The 27,837-nt window shown below is 40.7% G+C and overlaps 1 protein-coding gene across 7 annotated transcripts in view; it reads right to left on the reverse strand.

Moving 5' to 3' along the window:
* CEP43 (centrosomal protein 43) overlaps positions 1 to 27,837 on the reverse strand; it is a 2,274,574-nt gene that overhangs the window by 766,578 nt on the left and 1,480,159 nt on the right. For 5 of the 7 annotated variants that reach the window (XM_044069398.1, XM_044069434.1, XM_044069390.1 and 2 more), the window contains exon 12: positions 18,049 to 18,057. The exons of the other annotated variants lie outside the window; for them this stretch is intronic. In XM_044069398.1, the coding sequence (XP_043925333.1) occupies positions 18,049 to 18,057 (9 nt within the window). The remainder of the gene's footprint in view (positions 1 to 18,048; positions 18,058 to 27,837) is intronic. 7 annotated transcript variants of the gene reach the window in all.

Raw genomic sequence — 27,837 nt, forward strand, 5'->3', positions numbered from 1 at the left:
GTCCAACACCCTAGACTCTCTGTTAGGGAGGTGGACAGAAGAACTCTGTTTTGCCAGATCCTTCACTGTAGCTACGGCCACAACCATGGCATCAATTGGTGTTCCACGGTCTTTCGGGGGGGGGGGGCAAGACTTTTATCCAGTTTCTTTGAAATTGGCTCAACACTGTCCAGTTCCCTCCACACCTGCCGAGAGACTAGGTCAATGGCTCATTGGCTGGGGTGAAGTCACCCAAGAAGTAGATGGGCCAGACCCAAAAACCTCCAGAACACCGATTCCTCCTGGGAAGGAGTGCCAGAAGACTATCCACCATTTTGTTTAAGGAGCTCTAGGATGTCACCAAAGAAACCATCATCAGGTGGTGATGTGGGGGACCCCTCCACCCATCAAAATCAGTGTTCTCTGTGAGACTCCTGAGGGGACATCCAAATGACTTCTCTTACACATCCTCTTTGAGGGACTTCCTCAGTGGGGTGGTTCTGGATAAGTGCTGGAACAGATAATGCCCTGATGGATCGGCTGGAGGCTTGTTTGGGATGGCTGTCCCAGTCGAAGAGATGATCAAGGCAAAGAACAGTGTGAGGCCGGGTTGCGTGATCGGGGGGCAGGGATGCAATGGAGAAAACCTTCTCAACATCCTCAAAGGCAGAAAGCCTAGGAGAAACAGAAGTTGACGGCTCTGAAGCAGGAACCTTTTGGACCATTGGCTCCTGCAACCCCATCAATGCTCCAGTTGAGGAGGAAGTCAGACTCATGCTATCCACCACCGAAGCTTGTTTCAGTGTCTACTCCAAATCCCCGGATCCAGCTCCAAGAGTCCTCTGGTCCCGACATGTTCTGAGCCAGTCGACTCAGGGGAACCATCATCAGAGTCGAAGAGCAAACAGTTTTTGGACCCAAAGTAGACCCCCAGGGACCTCGGATCTGATGGCTTTGTCAACAGTCTACTTTGAAATTATTATGTAAAAGTACATTGAAGTGGATTATTTTAATTAAATTCATGGTGCTGTTTTTATGGATACAGCGGGATTCCTCTGCACTTTTTTCTGGTATCATTACAAAATACCTTTAAGGACTGCAGCTTCAAATGAGAATCTCAACTTAGAGATCACAGTTAGCTTGTAATGTCTAGTGAAGGTGTAAATGGTGACCATGTAAGCAGCAGCTGCACAGATATCACCATTGGTGAAATTTATACAAAAGGCAGTGGAAGTTGTAATGGACCTTGCGGAATGTGACTTGGGTTTAGATAGTAAAGTTCTGTCATTAGCATGCTATATGAAAAGAATGCAGTTGGACAGCCATTTGGACAAGGTGACTTTAGGCACTTGCTGGCACCCAGTTTGGAAGACGAGTAAGTAATGACAAGTAGGTTGTCATTTCTAAAGCCCTCTGTGACACTTATGTAGAACTGTAATTGCCTTAGAAAATCAAGGGTGTGTAGCAAGTGTTTTCTCTTTTACTGGTATACACCTGCCAGTCTTCTTTCTAAATGATATGCTAATTTGGTATAAATTCAGATGCAGTCCGGGGAATAAAGGAGGAATAGGTTCCGAGGGAAATCCTATCTTTGTGAAAAACTAAGTACAGAGGTTGTGACAAGAACACAAGGTAGTACGGGAAAGGATGGGAAGAAATCAAATGTCATCATGGAAGTATCAAATAGAGAAAACTATAAAGCAATTAAAGACAAGAAGTGTCACTGTTAGAATAGTACAGAAGAGGAAACAGATCAACAAAAATACTCAGAAAGATAGGTGTGATAAAAGCAATGTGTAGTGTTATAACAGATCAGGATGCATCATGCACGATCGCAAATAATAAACTAAAAATATCAGCACGGCCAGAAAAAGTTACAAGATATGCAGATAAATATAAAGGAAACGTACAAAATAAGCAATTTACTGATGACCCAGAAAGTTTTATACAGAAATGGGAAACAAGGTAAAAGGAATTGAAGGACCACCAAAAAAGAAAAAATAGATGCATTTTGGAGAAATCTCTATGAAAATCTTATGGAATATAACAAAGATGCTAAATGGACAGAAAAAGTAAAAGAAAGAATAAGAAGTTCAAATGTACAGGATATGAAATAGGATGAAGTAATGGCCAGAGAGATTGGAACAAAGTTAAGAAAAGCCTCTAATTGGAAAACCCCAGGCCCTGATGCAGTACCTAACATCTGGTTAAAAGTATTAACATCTTTGCACGAAGATTTAGCCACGAGTAAGAACTACTTATATGCACACCCCAAACAGATACCAGCCTGGCTAACAACAGGAAAAACAATGTTCCTACTTGAGACCGAACCTGCAAGCTACCCTAAAAGCTATAGACAACTTGCCTTCTGACAACGTACAAACTATACACTGGAAATGATGCCGACAGAGTTTATAGTCATTTAGAAGAAAACTTAATTATGGCAATAGAACAAAAGGGTAATAAATGAAAGTCAGACAAAACAAAGAATCATTTGTTTTTAAATAAAGTCATAGTGGAGAATTGTAAAAAGGGGAAACATCTAAGCATGGCATAGAGATATCACAAAAAAAAAATCGACATTATCCCACATTCATGGATAAAAAAGTGCTTAAAATGTATAAGGTATACCCTACACTGACAAAGTAAATCACAGCAACCATGAAACAGTGGCAAGCCACTTTGCAGTTAAACCATGACAAAGGACGAATTATTATTCCAGGGATAAAAATGCAAAGGGGGATATTCCAGGGTGACTCTTGTCACTGCTGCTCTTGTGCCTTACCCTTAATCCATTAAGTTATCTGCTTACCAATTGGGTCTTGGCTATAAACTGGCTCCCAGAAAGCAGCAAAGTGTAAAGATTTCTTTCTGTAGATGATTTAAAACTGTATAGCTCATCAGATGAGGAGCTGAAAGCACAACTGCAAGTAGTCAAAACTTGTTCAGATGATATAAGAATGTCATTTGGTCTCGGTAAATGTGCAAAAGCAACCTTTAAAGCAGGAAAGCTGCAGCACCAAGAAAAAGTACTGTTGTGTACACTTACCATAAATGTAGATGTTCGATTGTATTCACTGTTGCAGTCTTTACATTTGGGTTATCTGCCTGCAGGTAGCCCTCAGCCGGCCTGAATACGAGTCTTGGATTCCTGTGTCGGATGCTGTCCCTTCTTCCATGACGTCAGGTCGTCGGGGGTATAAAACATGCAGCCAATGCCATTACATCAGTTTTTCATGCCCCAGATGTCAGGTGCCCCCATAATGGGAAGCAATTATATGTTAATGTTATGTTATACCTCCAACAAAAAGCAAATGCACTACAAAGCTCAAATACACTAAACAAGAAGGAAAGGTAGAGCCAAGTGAAGTCAGGGAGTTGGAGGGAGGGTAACCAGGACTGCAACAGTGAATACACTCGAACATCTACATTTATGGCAAGTGTACACAACTGTACTATATTCTTCATGTTTCACTGTTGCAGTCATTACATGTGGGTAGATTCCCAAAGCTAAGGAAGGGAGGAGGAAGCTAGAGAGCATTAGGACCAGCTATTAAACCCTGCAATACTGCAGTGGCAAAACCAGCTCTTCATTTAGAAAAACTAGACATGTGGTAATGCTTGGTGAAGGTATGAACACAGTTCCAGGTAGCAGCTTCTAGGATGTCCCTGGTAGGGACCCCTCTGAGAAAAGCTGTAGAGGTAAATGCAGCCCTGGTGGCATGTGATCTTATCCCCTGTGGGGTAGGTTTTCCATGGTGCTTATAGCAGAAATGAATGCAATGGGCTATCCATTTAGAAATGGTTTGCATTGAAATGGCCTTCCCCTCTGCCCCTGCAGCAAAGCCAACTAGCAGCTGTTCAGATTTTCCGAGAGGCTTAGTCCTGTCCAAATAAAAACTAAGATGCCTGTGTACGTCCAAAGAGTGCAGAATTCATTTTCCTTTGTTTTGTGGATTAGGAAAAAACGTAGGCAAATGAATGGACTGATTTAGGGCCACACTAGACACCACCTTGGGCATAAAGGAAGGATTGGTCCTGAGGGAAACCCTGTCTGCATGGAAGATAATGAAGGGCTCCACTGGCATGAGGGCCTGTAATTCAGACACTCTTCTTGCTGAAGTGATGGCTAGAAGGAAGGCTGTTTTCCAAGAAAGGAATTTAAACTCTGCAGTGGCAGCTGGTTCACTCTCCCTCCATATGAACCAGCTGCAACTCTGCAGTTGCAGCTGGTTCATATGGAGGGACAGTGAGCTTTTCTTATACAAAGTTAAGGTCCCAAGCTGGAGTAGGGGGCTCGCCTGGGGGGTCTTAAATTTTTAGTCCCTCTGAAGAATTGCTTTAACAGGGGGTGAGAGAAGAGGGGTGGTTCAGTATTATAATGTGCTGAAATTGCAGAGCATGAATTTTAATTGATGACAAGGATAGATAGACCTTTGTGGAGCATTTCTGTTGAGTACTGAAGAATATGAGGTAAACTGGACATCGTAGTGCCCATACCCTGGGTCAGGCTCCAGGAACAGTATCTTTTCCATTTTTCAGCATAGGATTTTCTAGTACTAGGTCTCCTTGCTTGAATGGCCACTAGCACCTGCTTACTGAGGGATGCTATTGGAGAGCTCAAGGAATTATCCAGGGTGCAAGGTTCAGGGTTTGAAGCTGAGGGTGCAGAATCTGGCCCACCTGTTGGAACAGCAGGGAAGGTGTCTGAGGTAGGTGCCATGGATCCAGCAGTATCATGCTGCGCAAAAGGGGGTACCAGTGCTGGCAAGGCCAGTCTGGTGCAATAAGAATTGTCCTTGGTTTGTCCTGTTTGATCTTTAGCAGAACTTTCGAGAGGAGAGGCAGAGGGGGAAAGGCATAAACCGAGAGGCTTTCCCAGGCAAAGGACAGGGTATCCACTTTCCAAGCTTGACTGTGGGGAGTCCTTGTGCAGAATTTGTACAATTGGTAATTCTGTGGGGAGGCAAACAGGTCTATCTCTGGAGTCCCCCATTTGTTCTTCAAGAGGTTGAATATTTTTGGTTCCAGTTTCCACTTGTGTGGGTCCATGAGATTTCTGCTTAGGTAGTCTACCAGTGAATTTAGCTTGCCTGGTAGGAATTGAGCTTGTAGGTGCACTTGGTAGCTCAAGGCTGTGTTCCACAGAGCCATGGCTCTGCAGAGAGGGTATGAGTGGGTTCCCCCCGCTTGTTTATGTACCACATAACTGTGGTGTTGTCTGTCTTTACCAATAATTGTCCTGGAAGGATGTGGTCCTTGAAGGCTGTCAGGGAATTCTGTACAGCTAACATTTCTTTTTGGTTGATATGCAGGTGCATCTGACTCAGGTTCCATTTGCCCTGAATGCACTGCCCTGCCAAGTGAGCCCCCCATGCATAGTCTGATGCATCTGTAGTCAGTGTTTGGGCGGCAGGGGGTAGATTGAAAGGGAGACCCTAGTTGAGGTGGCAGGCCTCTACCCACCACAGGAACTCTGTCTTTATACAAGGAATGATAGGAATCATTGATGCCAGGTACTGAGAACGTTGACACCACAGGCTTTTTAGATACCATTGTAGTTTCCTCATATGCAGTCTTGCATATGGAATTAGTAGAATGCAAGAGGCCATGAACTCCAGGGCTTGCAAAATTTTCCTTGCAGATAGCTGGGTCTTTGTGGCCAGTAGCTTGAAGTAGGCTGTCAATAAACTTGTTTCTCTGGTGTGAGGTAAGCCATCTGGGAAGTTGTGTTCAAGCTTGCTCCCAGGAATACAATCTGTTGGCAGGGTACCAGGTGAGATTTCTTTTCATTTATGGTGTACCCCAGCGAGGTTAGAAGTTCCTTTACAAATGCCAGATGTTTTAATAGCATGACCTGGCTTTCTGCCTGAATCAGACAATCGTCCAGGTATAGGTATTTTTGAATATTTCTCTGCCTTCAAAATGCAATGGCTGGAGCTAGACACTTTGTGAATACCCTAGGCACAGTAGATAAGCCAAAGGGAAGTGCAGAGATCTCATAGTGCATGGAGCCTGCTCTGAAGTGTAGGTATTTCCTGCAAGATTCCCTTATTGGAATGTGCAGGTAAGCTTCCTTTAAGTCTAAGGTTGCCAACCAGGGATCTTTACCTAGCATAGGAAGCAGCTGTTGAAGTGTTAGCATTTTGAATTTTGGGATTACCAAAAAGGTGTTTAGAACAGAGATGTACAGGATAGGACGCCAGGAGCTGTCTTTTCTGGGTACCAGGAAAAGTCTTGAGTAAAAAGCTTGTCCCCTTTCTTCTGCTGGGACAGGTTGAACAGCCCTGATACTTAGAAGAGAGAGAACCTGCTGTTGAGCCTCTGCCCACTGATTTGGGGGTAGGTCTGGCCAACCGTTTGGGATTGGTAAGGTGTGAAAGTGGAATTTGTATCCTTGGGAAACTATATTTAAAACCCATTTGTCCTGGGTAATGAGTCCCCAGTGTTTTGCAAGCAGGGTGAGCTTTCCTCCTAAGGGAGCAGGCAGTTGAGCAGGGCTTCCTGGGTTTGGACTGAGAAGGCCTGGAAGAGACTGGAAAGGACCAATTCTTAGAAGGCCAATGCCTACTAAATCTGGGAGGCTGTACTTGCTGGAAATCTTTAACACTTTGCATAGATTTAGCTTTTTCCTCCATCTTTTTAAGGAATTATTCTGCTTTGTTGCCAAACAGGCGGTCTTGGTTTAAGGGAGCATCCAGTAATTTAGCTTTAACATGATCTGGCAAGTTTTGCTCCTTAAGTCAAGCATGCCTTCTAAGTACAGACCCAGTGACAGCAGCCCTGCAAGATGCTTCTTAAGAGTCAAAACCACATTGCAAAAAGCAGAATGCATTAAATCCTGTAAATCTTTATGTTCAGCACAGTCAGGAATCAACATAATTTTTTGTTTAAGTAGTCCCATAATATGCTGCTGATACTTTTAACATATGAAACTGTCAATTTAAGGCCCTAATGTCCAAAATAGTAGAAGTGTATACCTTCTTACCCCATCTGTCCAAGGCCCTGGAATCTCTATCAGAGGGGGTAGGGTTTTTGGCAGCAGTAGCCTTAATGCCCTTTGGTCCTTGGGAAATGGTCTCTGGATCAACAGTAGGATTCTTGAAGAGGAACTTGCGAGAGTCAGGTACTCTGTAATACCTGTCAGGTTTTCTGGGAGCTGGAGGTAAAGTGTCTGGGGCCGGGCTACATTCCAAGAAGGCATCATCTACAATGTCCAGAACATGAGGGACAGCTAAAGGCCTGTGTTGAGGGAGGAGTAAGAATTCCCTAAGCCTCTTTTTGGAGTCAGAGAAATCCTGGCTTTCCCAGTGGAAATTCTCCCTAAGAGTGTGCAAGGTTTCACCAAAAGAAAAATCTTCTGGAGGAGAAGCAGAGGGAATGGAATCCTCTGCATCAGAATCCTCATAGGTAGATAAGGGCAAATCCTGGTAATCAGAAGAAACAGAAATTTCAGAATCCTGATCAGAAGAATCAGAAGGAAAATCACTTCTAGGTCTCTTAGAGGGGGAAGGCCGGCTTCCCCTAATTAAAGTAATAAGGTCTTCAGCCATTCTAAGCATTTGTTTTTTAGGCATATGGGCCTGACCATGCGGTTTGGATGTCAGTTTTCTAGGCATGGGTCGAGTTTTAGGCCTTGATGAAGAAGATGGCGTCGGTTTAAAATGCAAATCTGTAGGCCTGAATACATCCTCAGAAGCTGGTGCCTGCACAGCGGCTCCAGACCCATCCAAGGCAGAGACATCTGCAGGTTCCACAGTCGAAGAAGCATCTCGCGGCATACCGGACTCCGAATGGGTCTCAGTAGAGGCCTGCGAATCTGAAGTAGCAGGTATCAAGGGCTGCAAAAGCGCCTCACTGAGCACCGGGGAACTGGCAACTAGCTTAACGGAAGCATCGTCGGCAGTTTTGGACCTATGCGGTCTGTCTCTGTCTTCATCCTTACATTTTTTTCGGAATATCGGTAGTCGGATGGCTTGCCGAAGCCATTTCTGGATAGTTAAACCGAGTACCAAAATAATTTGCTGTGAAAATAGACTGACGACGAATAGCTCGGGGGTTGAATAAGGCACAAAACCGACAGCGAGGGATGTCGTGGTCTGGACCTAAGCAAGGAATGCAGTACAAATGAAAATCTTTATGAGGTATTTGCTTTCCACAGGTAAGACAATTGTTAACTTTCACTGACATCGGTTAAGTGCAAGAAAAAGGATCCCCAACAGGGTACTTAGCTTTTTTCGAAGACTTCGGTTCTGAAACTCGAAAACGAAAATTTCAGGAGTCGGCCGACCGGCATTAGCGAACTGCTTCTGCTTTGGGCACAGAGCGGCAAGGTAGACTGATGTAATGGCGTTGGTTGCATGTTTTATACCCCTGATGACTTGACGTCATGGAAGAAGGGACAGCATCCGACGCAGGAATCCAAGACTCTGGTATTCAGGGCTGATGGCTACCTGAAGGCATACAACCCAGATGTAATGACTGCAACAGTGAAACACGAAGAACATCATTAGTTTTGGACAAGAATGTGATATGAAAGAACTTGAACAAGAGGGAATATATAAATATTTGGGAACTGATGAAACATCAACAATAAAACATGAACAAATGTGAATAAAACTTAGCAAGGAATATTTTAGAAGAATTAATTTAATCCTGAAAACAACAAAGTTCAAGCTATAAACCAATTTGCTCTTCCTATCCTTACAGTTTTGGCGTGATTGACTGGCCCCAAAAGGTGTTGGACAGATTAGACAGGAAAACAAGAAGGATGTTTCATGCTCATCAAATGATTTATAAAAATCATTTCATACCAAGATTACATATACCCAATTCCAAAGGAGGTATGGGCCTCCTTGAAAATGATTACATGTATAGATCTGCAATCGTGGAACTGCATACATATCTGCTGACCTCACAAGACCCAAACATAGTGAAAATTTTGAAGCACGAGGAGAATAAATCTAAGATGACTTCCCTACTTAGTCTGGCAGAAGCATATCGACATCAAGCGGGAATGGAAATCAAACCACAAGTAGATAAAAATCAGGCAGCAACTGAATGTGCCAAAAAAACAAAAGAAAGAATATAAGGTGAATGATCAGATTAGAAGGCAAGAAATGTGGAAAAGGCATAAATATAGTTGCAAGTATGGAAAACTCCTGGAGCAACCTCATGCTGATCAGGATTAAATGCAGGAATGGTTAAGGAGAGAGGAATTCAAACCAAAAGAGGAAAGGTTAATTTTGGCAGCCCAAGATAGTGGACTATGTGCATGGTCAATTGAACATGTGGGAGAAACAAACAAATGTAGGTTTTGTAAAACAGAAATGGAAAAAGTTGCACACCTTGTTGCTGGTTTAACATACTAATGGCAGAAAGACTATACTGAAAGGCATAATAATGTGGCAAGACTGGTGCACTGGGGATTGTGCAAACATTATAATAGTGAAGTAGCTGAAAAAACAGTGGAAACGTGAACCACAAAGCATCACAGAAAATGATGAAGTCTACATCACATGGAATCGCCCATTACCAACGGTTCAAAAGACAGTTGCAATAAAATGACATATAGTGGTCCATGAAAAGAAGACAAAAGTGGCATTGATCATTGAAATCACTGTACCCAATGACTACAGTGTCTTGCGTACAGAGAGACAAAGTCACTGTTATACCCAATGAATGGGGAATTGAAAATGTCAGAGAATTACTGTGCGAGTGAAACACCCCTGATACTAAGGTGGCACTTATTGGCATACTTTTGGAAATCATCCTAGAAAACAATGTGTTTATTTTTAATGATGTTTATTATGCACAAAAAGTTGGCGTAGCTATGGGCATAACTTGTGCTAATAGCTACGCCAACCTATCCCTAGCTAATTGGGAAACTAAACACGTACTTTCGAATCATGAATACCAGGTTAACATCAAATGGTATAAATGTTTTGTGGATGATATTTTTTTGTTGTGGCATGGCTCAGAGCAGTTGCTACAAGAGTTTCTTTTATACTTAAATCAGTTGAATACTTTGAGTTTTACCTATGAATATTCTGATAAAGAAGTAGAGTTTTTGGATGTTAAAGTTACTAAAAATAATGTATCCACTGTGTCTACTACTTTGTATAAAAAAAAACTGTTAGAAAGAATAATGTTCTACACTATGGCAGTATGCATCTGAATCGTATGAAATTCAATGTGTTGAAAGGACAGATATTTTGAACTATGAGACTTTTTACTGATGATAATAGTCTCATTGTTGCATTACAAACACCTAAACAAGAATTTTTTTAGAAAGAGGCTATTTTATTGATTCTCAAATAGCAGAAGGATGGTGGCATAGATCAGGTAAGTGCCAGCCATATTTTTCCCCCCTCCCCACTAGTATTAACAACAGGGATAATACTGACAATACTTTCTCAAGTGATGCTTCCACGATACCTCTAGGAATAAACTAAGGATGCCATTGACCTTTGCCAGTAATGTGCATGTAGCATGTGATATTATTAAAAAGAACTAGGATATTCTGTCTACTGTACATGAGTTGAATGGGGTCATTGGCACATGGCCAGATTTTGCTTTTAGAAATAATTGATCACTTAAGAGTTAGCTCTGTTATCGATCCTTTAATACTAAATCAGCTATAATATCTGATAGACTTGGTACATATATGTGTAGGAATTGTATGGCCTGTACACATATACATATTGGTAATCATTTCACAAATCCCACTTTGGGTTTTAAGATAGATACTGCTTTTTATGCAGATTGTCGAACAAAAAATGTCTATTTTTGCTATTGTACTATCTGCTTCTCATTTTACATAGGGAAAATGAACAGGGTGTTTAAGGATAAAATACTTGAACACCTTAGGGATATCAGGAATGTTAAAGAAACCAGTGCACTATCACTACATGTAGCTAAAGAGGGTAAAGAACATAAATTTAGCTTTATGGTACTAGAGATTCTGCATAGTACCAAGAGAAGAGGTGACATAAATAATAGAACATAATCTAGTGAACAGAAATGGATTTTGCGCTTTCAAGCCGATAAACCTCCTGGTTTAAACAACAGAGTTTCCCTGAAACCCTCCCTTAAAGCACAGCCATTAAAGCATTGATCTCTCTCTTAATATTATGTCATACATGTTTCAATAGTCCATCTTTTACTATTTTTTACTATTGTATTTGTTAACAGTTTTAAGTACATATTGTTCATTTAGTCTGTTTTATTCAATTTTTTAAGGATCTATATATTCTACAGATGTATTTTATCACATGGCTTTTAGCTATGATGCATATTTTATCTGATTTTTGATTGGCTGTTTTAGTGTTTAAAAATGTAACTGCTATTCTATCTTTGTTGGTCTGATGAAGCGGATGTTACTCCGAGAAAGCGCTTACCTACAACAATAAAGGACATATTGATTTTCACTGCTGTGCGGAACCACATTATTTTTCTTTTTCTTGTATTCTCAAGATTACATATATCCCGTTCCAAAGGAGGTATGGGTCTCCTTGAAAATGATTACACGTATAGCTCTGCAATCGTAGAACTGCATACATATCTGCTGACCTCACAAGACCCAAACATAGTGAAAATTTTGAAGCATGAGGATAATAAATCTAAGATGACTTCCCTACTTAGTCTGGCAGAAGCATATCGACATCAAGTGGGAATGGAAATCAAACCACATGTAGATAAAAATCAGGCAGCAACTGAATGTGCCAAAAAAACAAAAGAAAGAATATAAGGTGAATGATTAGATGAGAAGGCAAGAAATGTGGAAAAGGCATAAATATAGTTGCAAGTATAGAAAACTCCTGGAACAACCTCATGCTGATCAGGATCAAATGCAGGAATGGCTTAGGAGAGAGGAATTCAAACCAAAAGATGAAAGGTTAATTTTGGCAGCACAAGATAGTGGACTATGTGCATGTTGGTTTACAAAGTCCATTGAACATGTGGGAGAAACAAACAAATGCAGGTTTTGTAAAACAGAAATGGAAACAGTTGCACACCTTGTTGCTGGTTTAACATACTAATGGTAGAAAGACTGTACACTGAAAGGCATAATAATGTGGCAAGACTGGTGCACTGGGGATTGTGCAAACATTATAATACTGAAGTAGCTGAAAAAACAGTGGAAACGTGAACCACAAAGCATCACAGAAAATGATGAAGTCTACATCACATGGAATCGCCCATTACCAACAGTTCAAAAGACAGTTGCAATAAAAAGACATATAGTGGTCCATGAAAAGAAGACAAAAGTAGCATTGATCATTGAAATCACTGTACTCAGTGACTACAGTGTCTTGCGTACAGAGAGACAAAGTCATAAAATATCAGGATTTGCAGGCAGAAATGAGAGCAATGTGGAAGAAAGATACCCAGACAGTTCCAGTAGTAGTAGGAGCAACATGTCTTATAAAAAATAATCTACTATTGTATTTAGATACGTTACCGATACATGTAACCCCATACGAACTGCAGGAGGAGTTGTTTTATGGGCACATTGTGGGTGCTGGAAAGAGCACTTCTGGCCAGCATCAAAGACTGAAACAATACCAATTTCATGAACTTTGATCATACTTTGACTTAGGAATGGGGTCCATTTCCATCATTATATTAGAAACCCAAAAGATCTGGAGAAATTAAAAAAAAATACAAGTCACCCTCTGGAGGAAGGTAGTCTTGAAGGTCCTGCAACACCAATAAAACTGCCCTCATCTCCAGAAAATGGATGTAAAGGTTGGCCTCTTGTTGAGTCCGCATCCCTTGGACTGTTCTCTCCTCAAAATACCCACCCACTCCAAAGTGGAGGTGTCTGTAGTCACTGTGGCTTTTTGAAGGAGCAGGATAGGATGACTGGTGTCACCACTGAAATGGTGGGGGAGTGGATCCACCAGATTAAATGATCTGTACAAGGAGAGAAAAGACAAATACGTATGTTCACTGCAGCCAGTGACAGAAAGCACTGCAAGCTCAGAGTCCACTATAATTTCCTCAAGGAAAAACTCCCATGGGAAACAAAAGGGTAGCTGCCATCAGGCCTAGGACTATTAAAACAAGTGAAGAGGGTGGAGCTGGCAGGAGGCAGTGCTGTAAAATCAAGGATCCTATCGCCATCAATATCCCAGAAGCTCACTATTAGTAGCCTTGTGTGTCCAGATGGTATCCTCTTAACACTATGACCTGGGATGACTTCAAATAAGATTTTTAGCACTGACAGAAATGCCCATGGACTTTTTCAAATAAGAGGGGCTTTTTGTGGAGGAGAGCAGCCATCCAGGTATAGGAAAATTCAGATCCCTATGAGCCTCAGGTGAGCTGCCAAGACAAACATGCACTTGGTGAAAACCTGAGGGCTGTGTTGGGGCCAAACTGAAGCACCTGGAATTAATAAGGATTGCTTCCAGCTGGAAGAAGAGATATTTCCTGGAAGCTTTGGCAATTGTTATGTGGAGATGAGTGTCTTGAAGGTCTATAGAGGACATTCAATCCCCCTTCTGTAAGCACAGACGTGTGGCTTGCACTCTGCCCATCAGGAACTATACCTTTTTTACATAATTTCTAGGCAACTTAAATCAAAAACTGACATGAAGTTCATTGACTTTTTAGGAACTAAAAAGAATGAGGAATAGACACCTGACTGTCTCTGGTCTGGCGGGACCTCCTGAATTACTCTTTTTTGAAGGAATTGCACAATCTCCTTTGCAACTGCTCTTCTCTGGCAGGGTGGTACATCTGGTAGTGATGGAGATGAAATCTTTGCAGTTTGTGAGAATGGAATTACACAGCCTCTAGATATTATGGTCCTCGCCCAGCTTTCCTGTGCAAGGGCAATCCACAAGCCCAGATGCAGAGATAATAGGCCCCTGACTGCCTCCAGAGGGGAGTAGTCTGGCAACCCTTCAGGGATTCTGAGGACGCCTTGAAGAGGAGGGACCGCGGAAGTCCTGGTTTATAGACCTTCACTGTCTCTGAGGCAGTGTTTATTAAAGCGCCCCCCCCCCTCCGCGCCACAGCTAGCCCATTTGAAAAGGAGTTGAAAGGGAATTGCTGGGATTTTTTTTTTCTTAAGGCAAAGGGCTTTAAACACCTTTTGATTCCTGGGAAAGGATTGCCAGTGAGTGTACTGGATGCTGTGGAATCAGTATCAATGATCAGATCCTACCACTGCCACAAGAAACATACACCAGAAAAGTAATCTAGTTCTGATACCTCCAGATTCAAAACACATACTGGGAAGGCGCTTCATGGATGAGGTTCTTATGGATAACCTGAACCACCCTGGAAAGAGAAGAGGATGGGATGACATGCATGTCAGTGGCTTCATGAAAGCCCTCATTGTCAAATTTCTGGTGGGGGACAGGCTGTAGAATACATTTAGACAAGGTGTATAAAGAGATGTGCTCACTTGTAGAATGAAAAGAGGAGGCAGGGGGGCGAGAGCCCAAAAACTTGCAGAGCTCATACTCAGAAGAGTTACTGTTATCAGATTTCCTTGGAAAATGACTGGGAATGACCACTGTTTTAGTGAGAGACCGTCCTGACACCAAAGAAGAGTACAGCTCTATAGTTACCAGAGTCAAAGCCTCCTGCACTAATGATTTTTGAAGCTTTAGAAGGGGAGGAAGAACCTCATAAGGAATCTTCCATTCTTTATTTTATAGTCTCCTTACCCCTTTTACCAGATTCTTAATATTTCCTTTCTCATGGAATATGGGAAGAAAACCTTTTAAAGTAAACAAATTCTTACATTTCTGTAAGGTTCAAGACCCAAAGACCTTTCACATCTCAGAGAAGGCTGTAAGATCTTCAGATCCCAGGCATACCATGCATAACTCACGGGTATCCAGGGTGGAATTTTGTGGTCACAGTGGACAATTTTTTGAAACCTGGAGCATCATCCGATCCGTCCTAATGAAACGAAGCAAGAAATTCAGCCACTCCAACAATTAACTACCACAAAAACAGCAATATCCAAAAAGGCAACAAACAGTAAAAACACTACTTCTAGATCTATTTAGAAAGAAAAACAATGGCCAAAAGAGGCAACTATAAAAAAAAAAAGCAGAAAGATCTAAATCAATTTCAGTTGACTGAGTCTCATTATACTAAAAGCTTACAATGTTGAATTTCAAAATACTGAATTTTAAGCCAGAGACGTGATGTGCTTCCCTTCACCTGTGACTTGTTTGTGATAAAAATATATTACTGTAACAAAGTACAGAATGTCAGAATACCAACAGAAGAGTAGAAAGTAGTGTTGTAGTGTTTCTAAATGTGGGTATTTCTCTTTACGTTTTTATGGAAAGCATCTAAAATAATATGGTGGATGTTTCGTGCGCTCCTGGCAGTAGTGGCAGTACTGTAAGGTAACTAAAAGGTATATGCCCGTTGCCCCAGTGTACTGCGATCCTAGAGTTAGTATATATAGTAAGGGAGGTATGGGGGGGTGCAGCCCTCCACCAAGTTTGGTTTTATATCGTCCGGTTTCTGTTAAGAGGACAAGTAAGTAGTTTTTACATTTTGGAAAGAGTTAGTCATTGGTGTTGTAAGCCTGCATGTCTATGGCTTAAAATTCAGTATTTTGAAATTCAGCATTGTAAGCTTTCAGTATAACGAGATTCAGTCAAATGAGTTTTCAGTACTTTGAAAATTAGGTATTGTGGTCTCAGTCAAATGAAATTCAGTATTTTGAGTTATCAGTCACATGAAGTAGAGCCATACATGCACATATAAAAAATATAAATACAGATACATACATATATATATATATATATATATATATATATATATATATATATACACACAAAAAACTAATTTCAGTGAAGGACCCAATTGGCGAATGTATTCCCAGGGTAAGTAACCTGTTGTCCAACAAGGTGAACTTTGTTCTTTTCCCAACTCTAGTGTGATCTCGGAGTTGCTATATTTAGTTAAGGGGGGACACATTGGGGGGTGTTGGGGATGGTGCGATTTCGTTTTTGTAATGTTTGGTGCTAGTGGTTACTTACCCTGGGAAGAAATTTGTTGATCTGGTCTTTCGTTGAAGTGGGTTTTCGCTGATTTCACCGCAATGATTTCATCATCGATCTTTTGGGATTTCAACGTTATGAAGTAGACCCATGTATACACACACATATAAGTGTGTGTGTGTGTGTGTGTGTGTGTGTGTGTGTGTGTGTGTGTGTGTGTGTATGTGTGCGTGTGTGTGTATAAATTTGTTTTAACCAATGCAAGAAGGAAAGAAAAAGAAAGGAAAAAATGACAGAAAAGAAGTCTGCAGTGAAAAATACAATGAAACTTTAACTTAGCTGAGGTATGAAAGGTTTCTTAGGAAGCAAAAACATTGGAGAGCTACAGAGGATAACAGGTGGGTAGGTAGGAAGCTCTGAAGAGGCTGAAGTTGTTGGTTTGATCTGCCAGAGGACAATTATACCCATCATTTGAGGTAAATGGATGGGATAACCTAAAATCTAATCATTACACTGTCTTTACTGATTTTTTTCCTAGCTATACACCATCCATACACACACACATAAACCATTTCACACACAAAAAAATGTGATCTTCTGACCAAGTGGCTATAAATGTAACAAAAAAAATCAGCCCTGTGCATTAAGAAAATGGAAATGGCTTTGGCTTCATCTTCACACTGGAAGACATAGTTTCTTGTTAATATTGATGTTAACATCATCTTATCGGCAGCAAATCATTTTGAAAGTGTATTCATCTATAAATGAGGGATAGAAACATTAAGAATATAACAGAAAGCTTGAGTATGACTGGATTACCAGGTAGAATGCAACCACCCCACATGGTTTAAATGAAAACTGTAGCTTTAAACCTAAACTGGTTTTAAGGAAGTTATCTCACTATTTTTTTTCACATGGTGTTGCGTTAGGGTTTATGTACTTTGTATTTTTAATTGTTTCTTCACAACTTGAAAAAGCATCATGTGTAAGTGAAAGTGCTTGTTCTGAATAAAGATTTATCTTCACATAGTTCTAGATACTTTTTTTTATTCTGTTGCTTTGACCTTTGCTGGCTTGACCATGAGTTACATTACTTTGCTTTGATGTAGATAGCCTAGTAGTGGCATTTTTGGAAATGAAGCAACACAATCCATGTGCATGCAAGTAAACAACCAAAAAAACTTTGAGAAAAAAAGACAATAACACCCAATTTAAATTAATGGATTTCCACAAAATGTGCAAAATAACTAATCAGAAGGGAGTAGTGGACAAATCTGTCCAGAATTATATGGTAAATTCAGCATACTACACTGTTCCCCCTAAGACTAACAGGAAAGCCTGAGGTGGTTACAGCTTTCAGAGACTGTAGTTCTACCAAATATATACTTACATGTTCACAGTTAAGTGTTAGGCTAGCCGGTCCTGTGAGACATTTTAAACCTAGCCGGTCTTCCCTTTTTGTGTTCAAATTAATCTATCCCCTCTGGAAAGAGATTAGCCTTACCCATCCCATGATTGATAATCATATATTATTCTTAATGAGAATAACTGGGGTCACACCATAGATAATTTGAGGGAACCCATGCATGGGATAAAGCATTTACAAGCTGGCTCTGTCAATTAGTAGTACAGGGGACAGTTCTGAGGTAAATTTTCTGTTTTCCATCCAGAGATCCAAGTAATGTAGCTCTGCAGGCATTCCAGTCATTTTCATGTGTCTGAACAGATGTATGGCAAAGGGGGCATTATATTCAAGGAACGGCCTAATAAGGGCTGAGTAAAGGGGGGACAATGACATCCCCAGATCCATACACAATCCCTTTGCTTATAAGCTGTGCCATGTAGAAGGGCTTTCATACAACGGACACATGAAGGTCGAAAATTAGGTCACTGTTCACAAAAGTTTCAAAATTCCGAACAACTGGGTTAACCTTTAGGAGTGCATTGTCAATGTGGTAGTTTCCTAAGGTTGATGACTTCCCAAAGTTACTTCTGTAACAGATACTGTCAAAAAGTTCTTTATTAAATTATTTACCACTTTACGAACATTTTAAAACTATTAAAATTAGGCAAAACAATTACTAACCTCTTCATCCTGTAAAGAATGCATGGAAAAGAAATTTCTTGTTATTAGTACTATCTTACTACTGAAACGTAAACACAAACACAATGTAAATAACTGCAAAACACATTTAAAGCCATTATGCAATGCTTTCCCTTTTCAGTGGTGCTTGATAAGAAAGCTTTAACACTGAAAAAATATAAACATGTAACAGAAAATGTTATTTGCTTTTGATATTAAGCTTCCATTATGTAAGTACAAATAAAGAACAGTATTACCACTCGCCTGTTTAAATTGAGCCTTTCATGCATAATATTTTCCCTGCAGCTGTGTACTTTTAACCTAAGATAAACAATTTCTAAGTGTGCCTGAGTACCTTCTCGTGGTAACTCTGTGCTTACATCCGAGCACGTCAGGAGAAGATAGGAATTGCAAGTTGTTACCCCCCCCCCCCCCCCGAGTGCCTTCCACAAGTGTGCTTCTGCAAGCGTGAGAAACTGTAGTGCAAAGTTGCAGTTGAGCTTAATGTAAAACACTCTGAAATCGTAACTGAATTTGTAATTTACCTTATATAGTTACGATTCGGTGTGTTTTTACATTAAGGTTACATTCAACATTTAGTTGAAAATCCAGTTAAAAAGTTTTTGATAAAGCAAGTGGTGGCAGAGAATCGGATTCTTGCAATCCAAGCAAACACTTGCGTAACATCTCTACCCCTAAACCTAACTTTCTATGGTTTTCCCCAAATAAATAGAGGGTCTAGCAGCAGGTATTTCCTTTCTTTTGCTAATAGCTGCTAATATTTGGATATTTTACCTGCTACTGGATCCCTCTATTTTATTTGGGCACTCACAGATCAAGAGAGGATGTTATTGGGGTACAGCATCCTGAAAATTGCTACCAGGAGTTTGTGGTTTAAATCAGCTTGGCCCAAGAACTGCTTTTTTTTTTCTTCAGGTAATCTATTATTTTTTTTCATTTTGAAGGATCTTGGAATCTGCATCAATCTAACTGCAAAGGCAAGCAAACGATTCTATTCCTTTTTCATTCTACCCATTACAGTTAGAAATTAAAAGTATGGATACATTGCCTAAGAATAGAAAAGCTTTTAAGATAGACCATCCCGTACTTGTTGAATTGATGGCTCATAGCTGAAACCACAGAGAATGAGCCCATACAAGCTCAGCATAGTCTGTCAAGGCTCTCGCACAGACCTACAGACACCTAGAGATTTAGATTCCATAAAAGAAGAAAACAGAAATTTTCTGAAGGTGTCCGCTGACCTGTGTATTTATTACTGAAAACCCGTAGCATGCTAGCTTTCAAGTAGTCTGCACTGTAAAATGTATGCCTTATCTTTATTTTGGTAAATTAATTGGTTAAGCTGGTATACCATAACTGCCTTTTCCATTATTTGTGGTCTGTTCATGGTGTTTTGGGGTTTTTCCCTTTCGATTGAGGAGGGTTTGGTCATAACATAACTGGCATGATTGTTGTATCCCAAGCTTCCTAAGACGAAGTACGAATTATTCAGTTTGGGGACTGAACACAGAAATCATGCTCATGGTTGGCAAGCTTCTCCATCCTTCCTTTAGTCTTCTTCCCAAAGCAGTTGCAGGGGTACTTCCGTTTAAAGACAATACTTACAGGAAAACCAGCAATAACTGTCCATATGTGACTTGGCATTATGCTATTAAGTTCATCCATAGCACACACTTGTGGAAAAAAACAGATGTAGCAGAAAATCCAAGAATGTCAGGGGTTAGTTTTTGTGTACGGACAGAAGAGCTGTAGTAGTCAGTATTTTGACCGCCATTCACCATTGTGTATGCTTTTCATAGGCACAAACTTGGACTTTAAAGCCAGTGTTGATACTTAACTTGAAAGACAAGCTTTTGCACTTTAAAATTTGTGAAAGGGCATGAAGTTGTCACTAGTTAGCATTCTTAATTGGGGAGTCCTAATGTGGACAGCCGGGCCATGTCCCTAATACATACAGTAGCTTGGCCAATATATTTAACATGCTGTTAACTTAGTTATGTGCATTTATCCAACTGTGCTTCCGCATAACCATTCTGCTTTTACACACTCCTTGGGCAACATCTTTATATGCCTTAAAATAACACAATTATATTTCTACAGTACCGAGCCTTTAATTTTTATGATAAAGGAATACGACATTCCAATGCTATAAGTGTGGGTGTGGTCTGTCTTGCAAACCTTCACATTTTTGTACAGAAAAAATGTCTCACTTTGTGTGCATCTGAAAAGGAGGCAAACGTTTAGTGTACTGCCATCCAACATTACCAAGATGAGGGTCACTGGTGAGACAGAGTGTATCCCAGCGTTCACTGGGTGCAAGGCAGAAACAAATACTGGATACAAAACCACTCAGTTGCACTTGCAGGCACCTCACCGCTACAGGTAATTTGTAGACTTTGTGCTTGTGCATACCCACACAGATTGCAGAAGGGATTGTTGGGGGAAATATTTTATTTGGTAGTCAGAGGAGTGCTTGTGCATACACAGAGTGCAGAAGGGATTGTTGGGAGAAATGTTTCATTTGGTGGTCAGGGGAGTGCTTTTGCATGCATGAACAAGCTGCAGAAGAGATCACTGGAGAAATATAGATATAGATAGATAACGAATAAAGGCAATTGGGCATTTGCAAGTGAAATGCAGATACCAGGTCACTTCTGTGTTTGCATTCTCTACTTTGATAGGGTTTGTGACATTATGCTACCTGAATCAGCCCTCCTTTCCAGAATAGGCACACTTGTCTTCTCCAAGCCAGCTCCAGGAGATGCCCTGGCTACTCCTGGAACCTGGAATCCCTGGGTCAAAGTCAAGCAATTGATACCAGTATGTTATTACTGATTTTACACTAATTGCGGCATTGATCAACCAAATATTTGGGACAATATTTCTGCCTTTGTCACTTATGCATCTAATTCTAATCAGATGGATGGTTCAGTGAGATAAAAGTTAGTTTTATTTTGGACTAATTCTTACATGGATCAACCAGCTAGTTTAGATATTTCTCACTGTTATTTGTGTGCCTGATTCTAATCCGCGGGATGGTCAGTGAGATAAATGTTATTACTTGTACACTAATTATGGCAAGGAGCAACCATATATTTTGGACAATATTCACGGCTTTGTCTGTCATGTGTATAATTTAGGTGAGAGGAAGGGCTCAGTAATATATGTGTCATACTACTTTTATTAATTTATTCTGGTCTTTCTCTAACAGATGGCAATGACTCAGTCTTACATTATACCTGCAGCAGGAATGTAATGAATGTCTCTGCTCAACAGGTTATGTGCAGCAATTGTCACCTTTGTCTGAGAATGATGAACCTTGCAGTAATGAAATGCAAGTCATTATCACATTATTAATTGACAATGTGTGCAGTTACAATATAACACTGAGTCATTATCACTTGTCAGGTAAAACCCTCAGCAGTTGTCGCTGCTATTCACATTACTAGCTGTCATTATCACATTGTTGAATGCACATGCCAGATTTTGGTTTCTCTCAATGAGGACTCATGCAGAAGTCTCCCAATTTCTTTTTCTTTTTTTCCATAATTTTTATTGTAAGATCCAGATAAAGGTATCCATTGTGGTTATATGTTTCATATTTTTTTTTGTGAATTACTCTCCTGTCACTCTCTGTCCCTTCAGATAAAGTAAATGTATTTAGGTAAGGGCAAGAGTCATTAGGTTAGTTCTCCCTTTGATTCCTTATATCCACTGCTGAAAGGACAGATGGAAATGGAAAACACAGAGGTAAGGAAGACTGGTGACACCAGAGTAAATCATGAGATAGTGGTGGTATCAGCAGTCTGATTGGGTAGTAAGCACTGGTATGGGACATTTCAGGTGCCCTTGAATACCACTGAAGCCCCATACCTGTCCAGGTTTCATTAATAGAGTGGCAGTCCTGATGCTGCCTTTTTTTTTTTTTTTTTTTTTTTACATGTGTCCTTGCTGTATCCCCTTGTCGGTATCCAATCATGCAGTATTTTGGCTAGAACACAAATGTTTTTGTTTACCATGATTTGTACTCACAGCCACTCTAATAGTCAGTTAGGGTTTTCCTGGTTGGTAAATATGTTAGGGAAAGATGTCATCAGCTATCACAGTTTGTTTATGACTCAGGTCATGAAATGTATTATAGGTTTTTATAATTTGAAAATAGCTGTGGTAGGAATCATTTCAACATGTTGACTAAAACTGCATTTTGAAGACAGTATAAGTACTTGCAAGATGGTAAAAGAACTTTGTATGCTGTACATATGTATAGATATCACAGTTTATTTATAGCTCAGGTTGTGAACATTATTCTATTTTTTTCATGTTTTAGCTAATAACTGGGGTAGGGAACATGTTAACATGCTGTATAAGACTCACTTTTTGAAGACAGTATCAATACTTGCAAAATGGTAAAATAAGTGTATTTGTGCGCTGTACACATGTACAGCTATCACAAATTGTTTATGACTTAGGTCATGAAAATTATAATTTTCATTTTTTGGTAAATCATTTTGCTAGGGAACATATCAACATGCTGACTAAGACCACATTTTGAAAACAGTATTAGAACTTACAAAATGGGAAATTTACTTTTTAGGACTAAGGTTATGAAAATTATGATATTGTTTCATATTTTAGTGAATGACATAGCTAAGGAAATATGCAAACGTGCTAAGTAATACCTCCTTTTTAAGACAGTATTAGTTCTTACAACGTGGTAAAAGAAATGTGGCCTTGCGCTGTACACATGTACATATATTGTTTAGGGCTTATGTTATGTAAATTATGAATGTTCATATTTTGGTAAATAACTTTGCAAGGGAGCATGTCAATGTGCTAAGTAATACCTCATTTTGAATACATTATTAATAGTTCCAACATAGTAAAAGCACTGTGTCTGTATGTTGTACACATGTACAGATATCAAAGTTTGTTTAGAATTTGGGTTATGGAAATTATGATTTTTTTTTCATATTTTGGTAAATAACTTTGCAAGGGAACATGCCAGTGTGCCAAGTAATACCTCATTTTGAAGACAGTATTACTCCTTACAACATGGTAAAAGAACTGTGTCTGTGTGCTGTACACATGTACAGATATTGCAGTTTGTTTAGTCTTGTAGGATTATGAAAATTATACATTTCCAATACATTTCATTATTATGCCCATATGGTTGAAAGGAGCATGGTGATGGCACAAATGATGCATCATTTTGAAGCTGACATTGAGCCACACAACTTGTACACTGATATGTAGCCTCTGTCTGTTACAGGTGTTTATTTATGAATTATGAGAAATAATCATATTTCTGTGAATATCTCCATAAAGGAGCATCACACAGTAATGGTTAAGATATCATGTTAAAGCTGACATTCATACAAACAAATTAAATACAAATTGTATGGGTCTACATTGTACATTGACTAAGATATTGTGCTTTGTTTTTCCAAAAAGGTAAAAAATATGCACAATATCAGCATTCCTTGGCAATTATTTAATAACTTAGATACGTACTACCAACATTTACACTGTTGAAAAGGTCAGTGTCTGCTGAAAAACTTTCGCATTTACATTTTTAGTCTAGCTCTTATACTTAAAGAGTTGTGAACATTTGTTTTCTGTATGGTATTACAAATGGATTTTCTGAAAATAAGCTCAGGCTGCACTGTTGTTCCTATGGTGGAAGGAAGCAGGCAGCATTTTCTGAGCTGCTTCGGACTAAATGAGTTAATCCCACTTAAAATGTAAAATTTTACTCAATGCAGTCTTCTGGCAAACATACAAAACTAGTGCATCAAAGAGTACATTTCTAAATCAAAATAAGACACATTTAGGCAGTTCCCAAAAGGTTACACTATTAAAGCAGGAAAAAAAGAAGTTATATACTCACCATAACGTTCCATCTGTGTTGTCCACTTTCATTCTTTCTCAACTGATCAGTTCGGAGCCGATCCCTCAGATCTGACTCAGCTGTTGTTACAGCTTGTGGCAACCAAAAAAAACTTTCAAGCTTCTCCCTTACCTATAATACACCAACCTTAAGTACCTCAGATCTTACTTGCTGACTTTAGAAAAAAGGAAATATTTATAGTGAAATACGAAGACTACATTTGGAACTCAATATAAAGGACAGTCATGTCCTGTAACTACTCATTCTTCCAGAAGTTTATACAGGATAGGGGTTGGTGGGTGGGAAGTTGAGGAAGGATGAAAATGGACAACAAAGATGGAACATTATGGTGAGTAAGTCTGGAAGAATCATGTCTGTTGGGTGAGACAGGAGGCCTGTAGTCGACTCCAGAATCCAAGGTTGGTGAAGCAAGTGAGGCCAAAGGAATGGGAACCAAATCTGTCGAGGCCAGTAAGGTGCAATGAGGATGACTTTGTTCTTCAACATGGTAGTTTTCTGTGGGAATTTGGAAATCAACAGGAGTGGTGGATAGGCATAAAGTAGACCGGGGGAGGGTAATTTTAAGAAGAGCATCCCTCTGCAATTCCCCCTGAGGGGGAACAGGGCAAAGTAGCTGCTGTATTCGTTGTTTAGGGAGAGAGTCAAGAAGATCACAGCATGACTGGACCCACTAATGGAAAATCATTTCCGCCACATTCTTGTTGAGGGATCATTTGTGGAGTAAAAGAACGCACCTGCTCAGTTTGCCTGCTGTCACACTGGATTCCCCCGGAATGTGCATTGGTATGAGAAAGTGGTTGGATGAGATTTCCCACTGACACAGTCTGAGAGCTTCTCGACATAAGGGATATGATGTGGTCCTTCCTCATTTGTTGATGTACCAAACTACTGACATTGTCTGTTTCTACTGCAATAGTCCCTAAGGGGAGAGTATCCTGGAAGGCCTGCAACTCTAAAAGCACTGCTCTCATCTGTATCCTGGAAGGCCTGCAATGCTAAAAGCTCTGCTCTCATTGTCGGGGGATCAAAAGCCTTGGACTGCTTTTACCAGAAAGTGCCTTACTCCACCCTTGCTGGGAATGCACACGGTCACTATGGCCTTGGGCTGCTGGGGAATAAACGGATGGCCTTGTAGAATCTGATAAGACTGAATCTACCACCTGAGATCTTTTTTTCATGTCGGAGTGATTTGTATCTGACAAGACATGGGTTGGTAAATTATTGACCATTGTGTGGTTAGCATCCACTGAAGAATTCTCATGTAAAATATGGCTAAAGGTACTAGTGCTATCGCCACTGCCACTGACTCCAGAGCTTGAATGACCAGCTGGTACTGCAGATTATTTTTCTGACCTGGAATCTTATGGTCTGAACTCTTGAAGGCATTAGTGAAGCTGTAGTTGACTTTGTGTTGAGGATTGCTCCAATGAATTCTAGAGTATGAGTTTGTTTTGCTTTGGACTTTTCATAGTTTATGGTTATCTCCAGAAGAGAGCACGTCTGGAGAACCTGGTCTCTTGCCCTCATCAACTGATGCTTGGTCGGAGCGGAAAGAGCCAGTTGTCTAGATATGGAAACACTCGGAATCCTTGCAGTCTCAAGTGAACTACTGCTACTGCCATACACTTGGTAAACACCCTGGGGGCTGTGGTGAGACCAAAGGGCAGAACTCTGAATTTGCAGTGACTGGCTTCCAGACAGAAGTATAAATACATTCAGGATTGTCTGTTCATCATTATATGATAGTACGCATCCTTTAGGTCTATTGAGCACATCCCAGTCATCCTTGCACAGGAATGGGAGAATGGACTGAACACTGACCATCTGAAACTTGGTTCGTCAAACTGACTTGTTTAAGATACTGAGATCCAAACTTGGTCTCCAGTCCACTGTTTTCTTTGGTCTATCTGGTCTGGTGGGAGCTCTTGGATGACTCTTTTGTTCTAGCAGCATTTGAATTTGAATTGCTACATGTTCCTCTGATTGGGTGGAACATCGGGGAGTTTTCTTGAGTTTGGAGGAGGAAGGGAAAAGGGAATTATACAGTCTCTGGAAATAATTCTCTGTACCTGAACATCTTTTAAGTCTAGCCAGGCTCTCTGGTGCAGGGATAAACATCCCTGACTACCTCCAGAGGTGGGCAATTGGGCCTCCTTTCAGGACCGCTGGCAGGTTCTGTCAAAGAAAGATTCTCTGGACTCCTGGTTTTGCAGGCCACCTCTGCTGTGGGGGCATCATTGTCCACTACAGTTCCCTCCTCTGTCTCTGGGGGAACTTCCTCCATGTGCATATTGGAATGGACTCAGACTTATTGAACCACATCTTTCATCCACCTTGTTGATTCCTAGAAAAGGATCTTTGAGGGGGTCGAATAAATATACGCCCACAGCATACAGGGTTTTTTCATCCTTTTCACACCAGGATAGTGTGTCCTTCACCTTGAGAACAAAGATGTGCCGTCAAAGGAAGCATTGACGAATGAGGACTTGAAGGGCTCCACAAAATCACACAAGTGCATCCAGGCACGTCTCCTCATGGAAATGCTTGAACCTGCTGCCCCTGAGGTTCCTTCTGCTACATGCAAAACCAACCTCATGGAGGAATTAAAAATGGATTGCAGGGTAGCCAACAGAGAAGTCACAAGTAACTGAACTTCTTCAGAAATATCTCCTGAGAGGGTATTTGATAACTCCTAAATCAAATCCCTCTGAAGTCTTGTAAGGTATACCAAATAATTCTGAGACCTTGAACCAAAGGTCACTGAAGCATAGACACACTTCCCAAATCTGTCCATTGCCCATGACTCCCTGTTGAAGGGATGGGCAGTGGAACTCTCCTCGGCATGTTCCTTTTTGGTGGCCGCCATTATGATCCTTTTCCCCCAAAACTTCTTGTCCATGGGTGGTCCATAATTTTATCAGGTCTCCAAGGTATAGTTTCAATGGTGTCAGGTTCCTTCCATGTCTGCCGCGAGATCAGCTCAATGAGCTCATCGACAGGCAGAATCACCCAGGAGGAAGATGGGCCAGTACCGAAGGCCTCCAGGAATATGGACTCTTTAGACAAAGGGTTGCTGGGTGACCAACCACATCTCTGTTTAAGGATTTCAAGGATGTCTCCAAATGAGATATCTTCAGGAGGTGACCACAGGGACCCCTCACCTTCATCAAAATCCATATCATCTGTGATGGACTCCTCTGGTGAGTCTAGGTGCTCCTCTTGCATGTCTTCTTCTTAGAGACCTCCTCCATGGGATGTCTGGAGAGGTATCAGAAGAAGAAATCAAGATTCTGTGTGGGGAAGTCTGGGGCTTTGGTATTGGCTGTCCATGTGGAAAAATTTGGTAAGACTCTGAACACTGAGATGTTAGGGTTGAAGATCTAGGAACCGAGGGGGGTTGGATCTGCCCAGTCTGTTGAGGCAGAAAAACTCTCTTCACAACCTCAAAAGCAGATCACCCCAGACAGAAAGAGAAGACCTTGGATCCAAGAAGGCAAGCTTCTGAACTATGGCCCTCCCCTGCTCCTAAGGCAAAATCCCCAAGGTGGAAGCAGGAGTCAAGCTGTCCAATGCTAAGGATCTGAGGCACATGGACGGCTCCAAAAGCCTCAGAGTCAAATGCAATACCTCAGATCCGACAGTCTGGGATCAGATCACTCAAAGTAAGTTTAGGATCCGAGGATACAGCAATCCTGGGATCTGAGCCAGACAGATCCAAGCATCTAGGATCCATAGACTCTGAGACCACTGCAGGAGTCAGAGGAGGAGTTTGTAGTGGGGGGTGCAGTAGAGGTAACGGACCTCCTGACAAAGAGGGGTAGCAGCAGAGGGCACACCCATCTGACCCTGCTCTGAAAGAATTT

The sequence above is a fragment of the Protopterus annectens genome, chromosome 1.part0 (genome assembly GCF_019279795.1).
Source record: "Protopterus annectens isolate FY-2018-M chromosome 1.part0, PAN1.0, whole genome shotgun sequence".
In the NCBI taxonomy this organism is placed as follows: Eukaryota; Metazoa; Chordata; order Ceratodontiformes; family Protopteridae; genus Protopterus; species Protopterus annectens.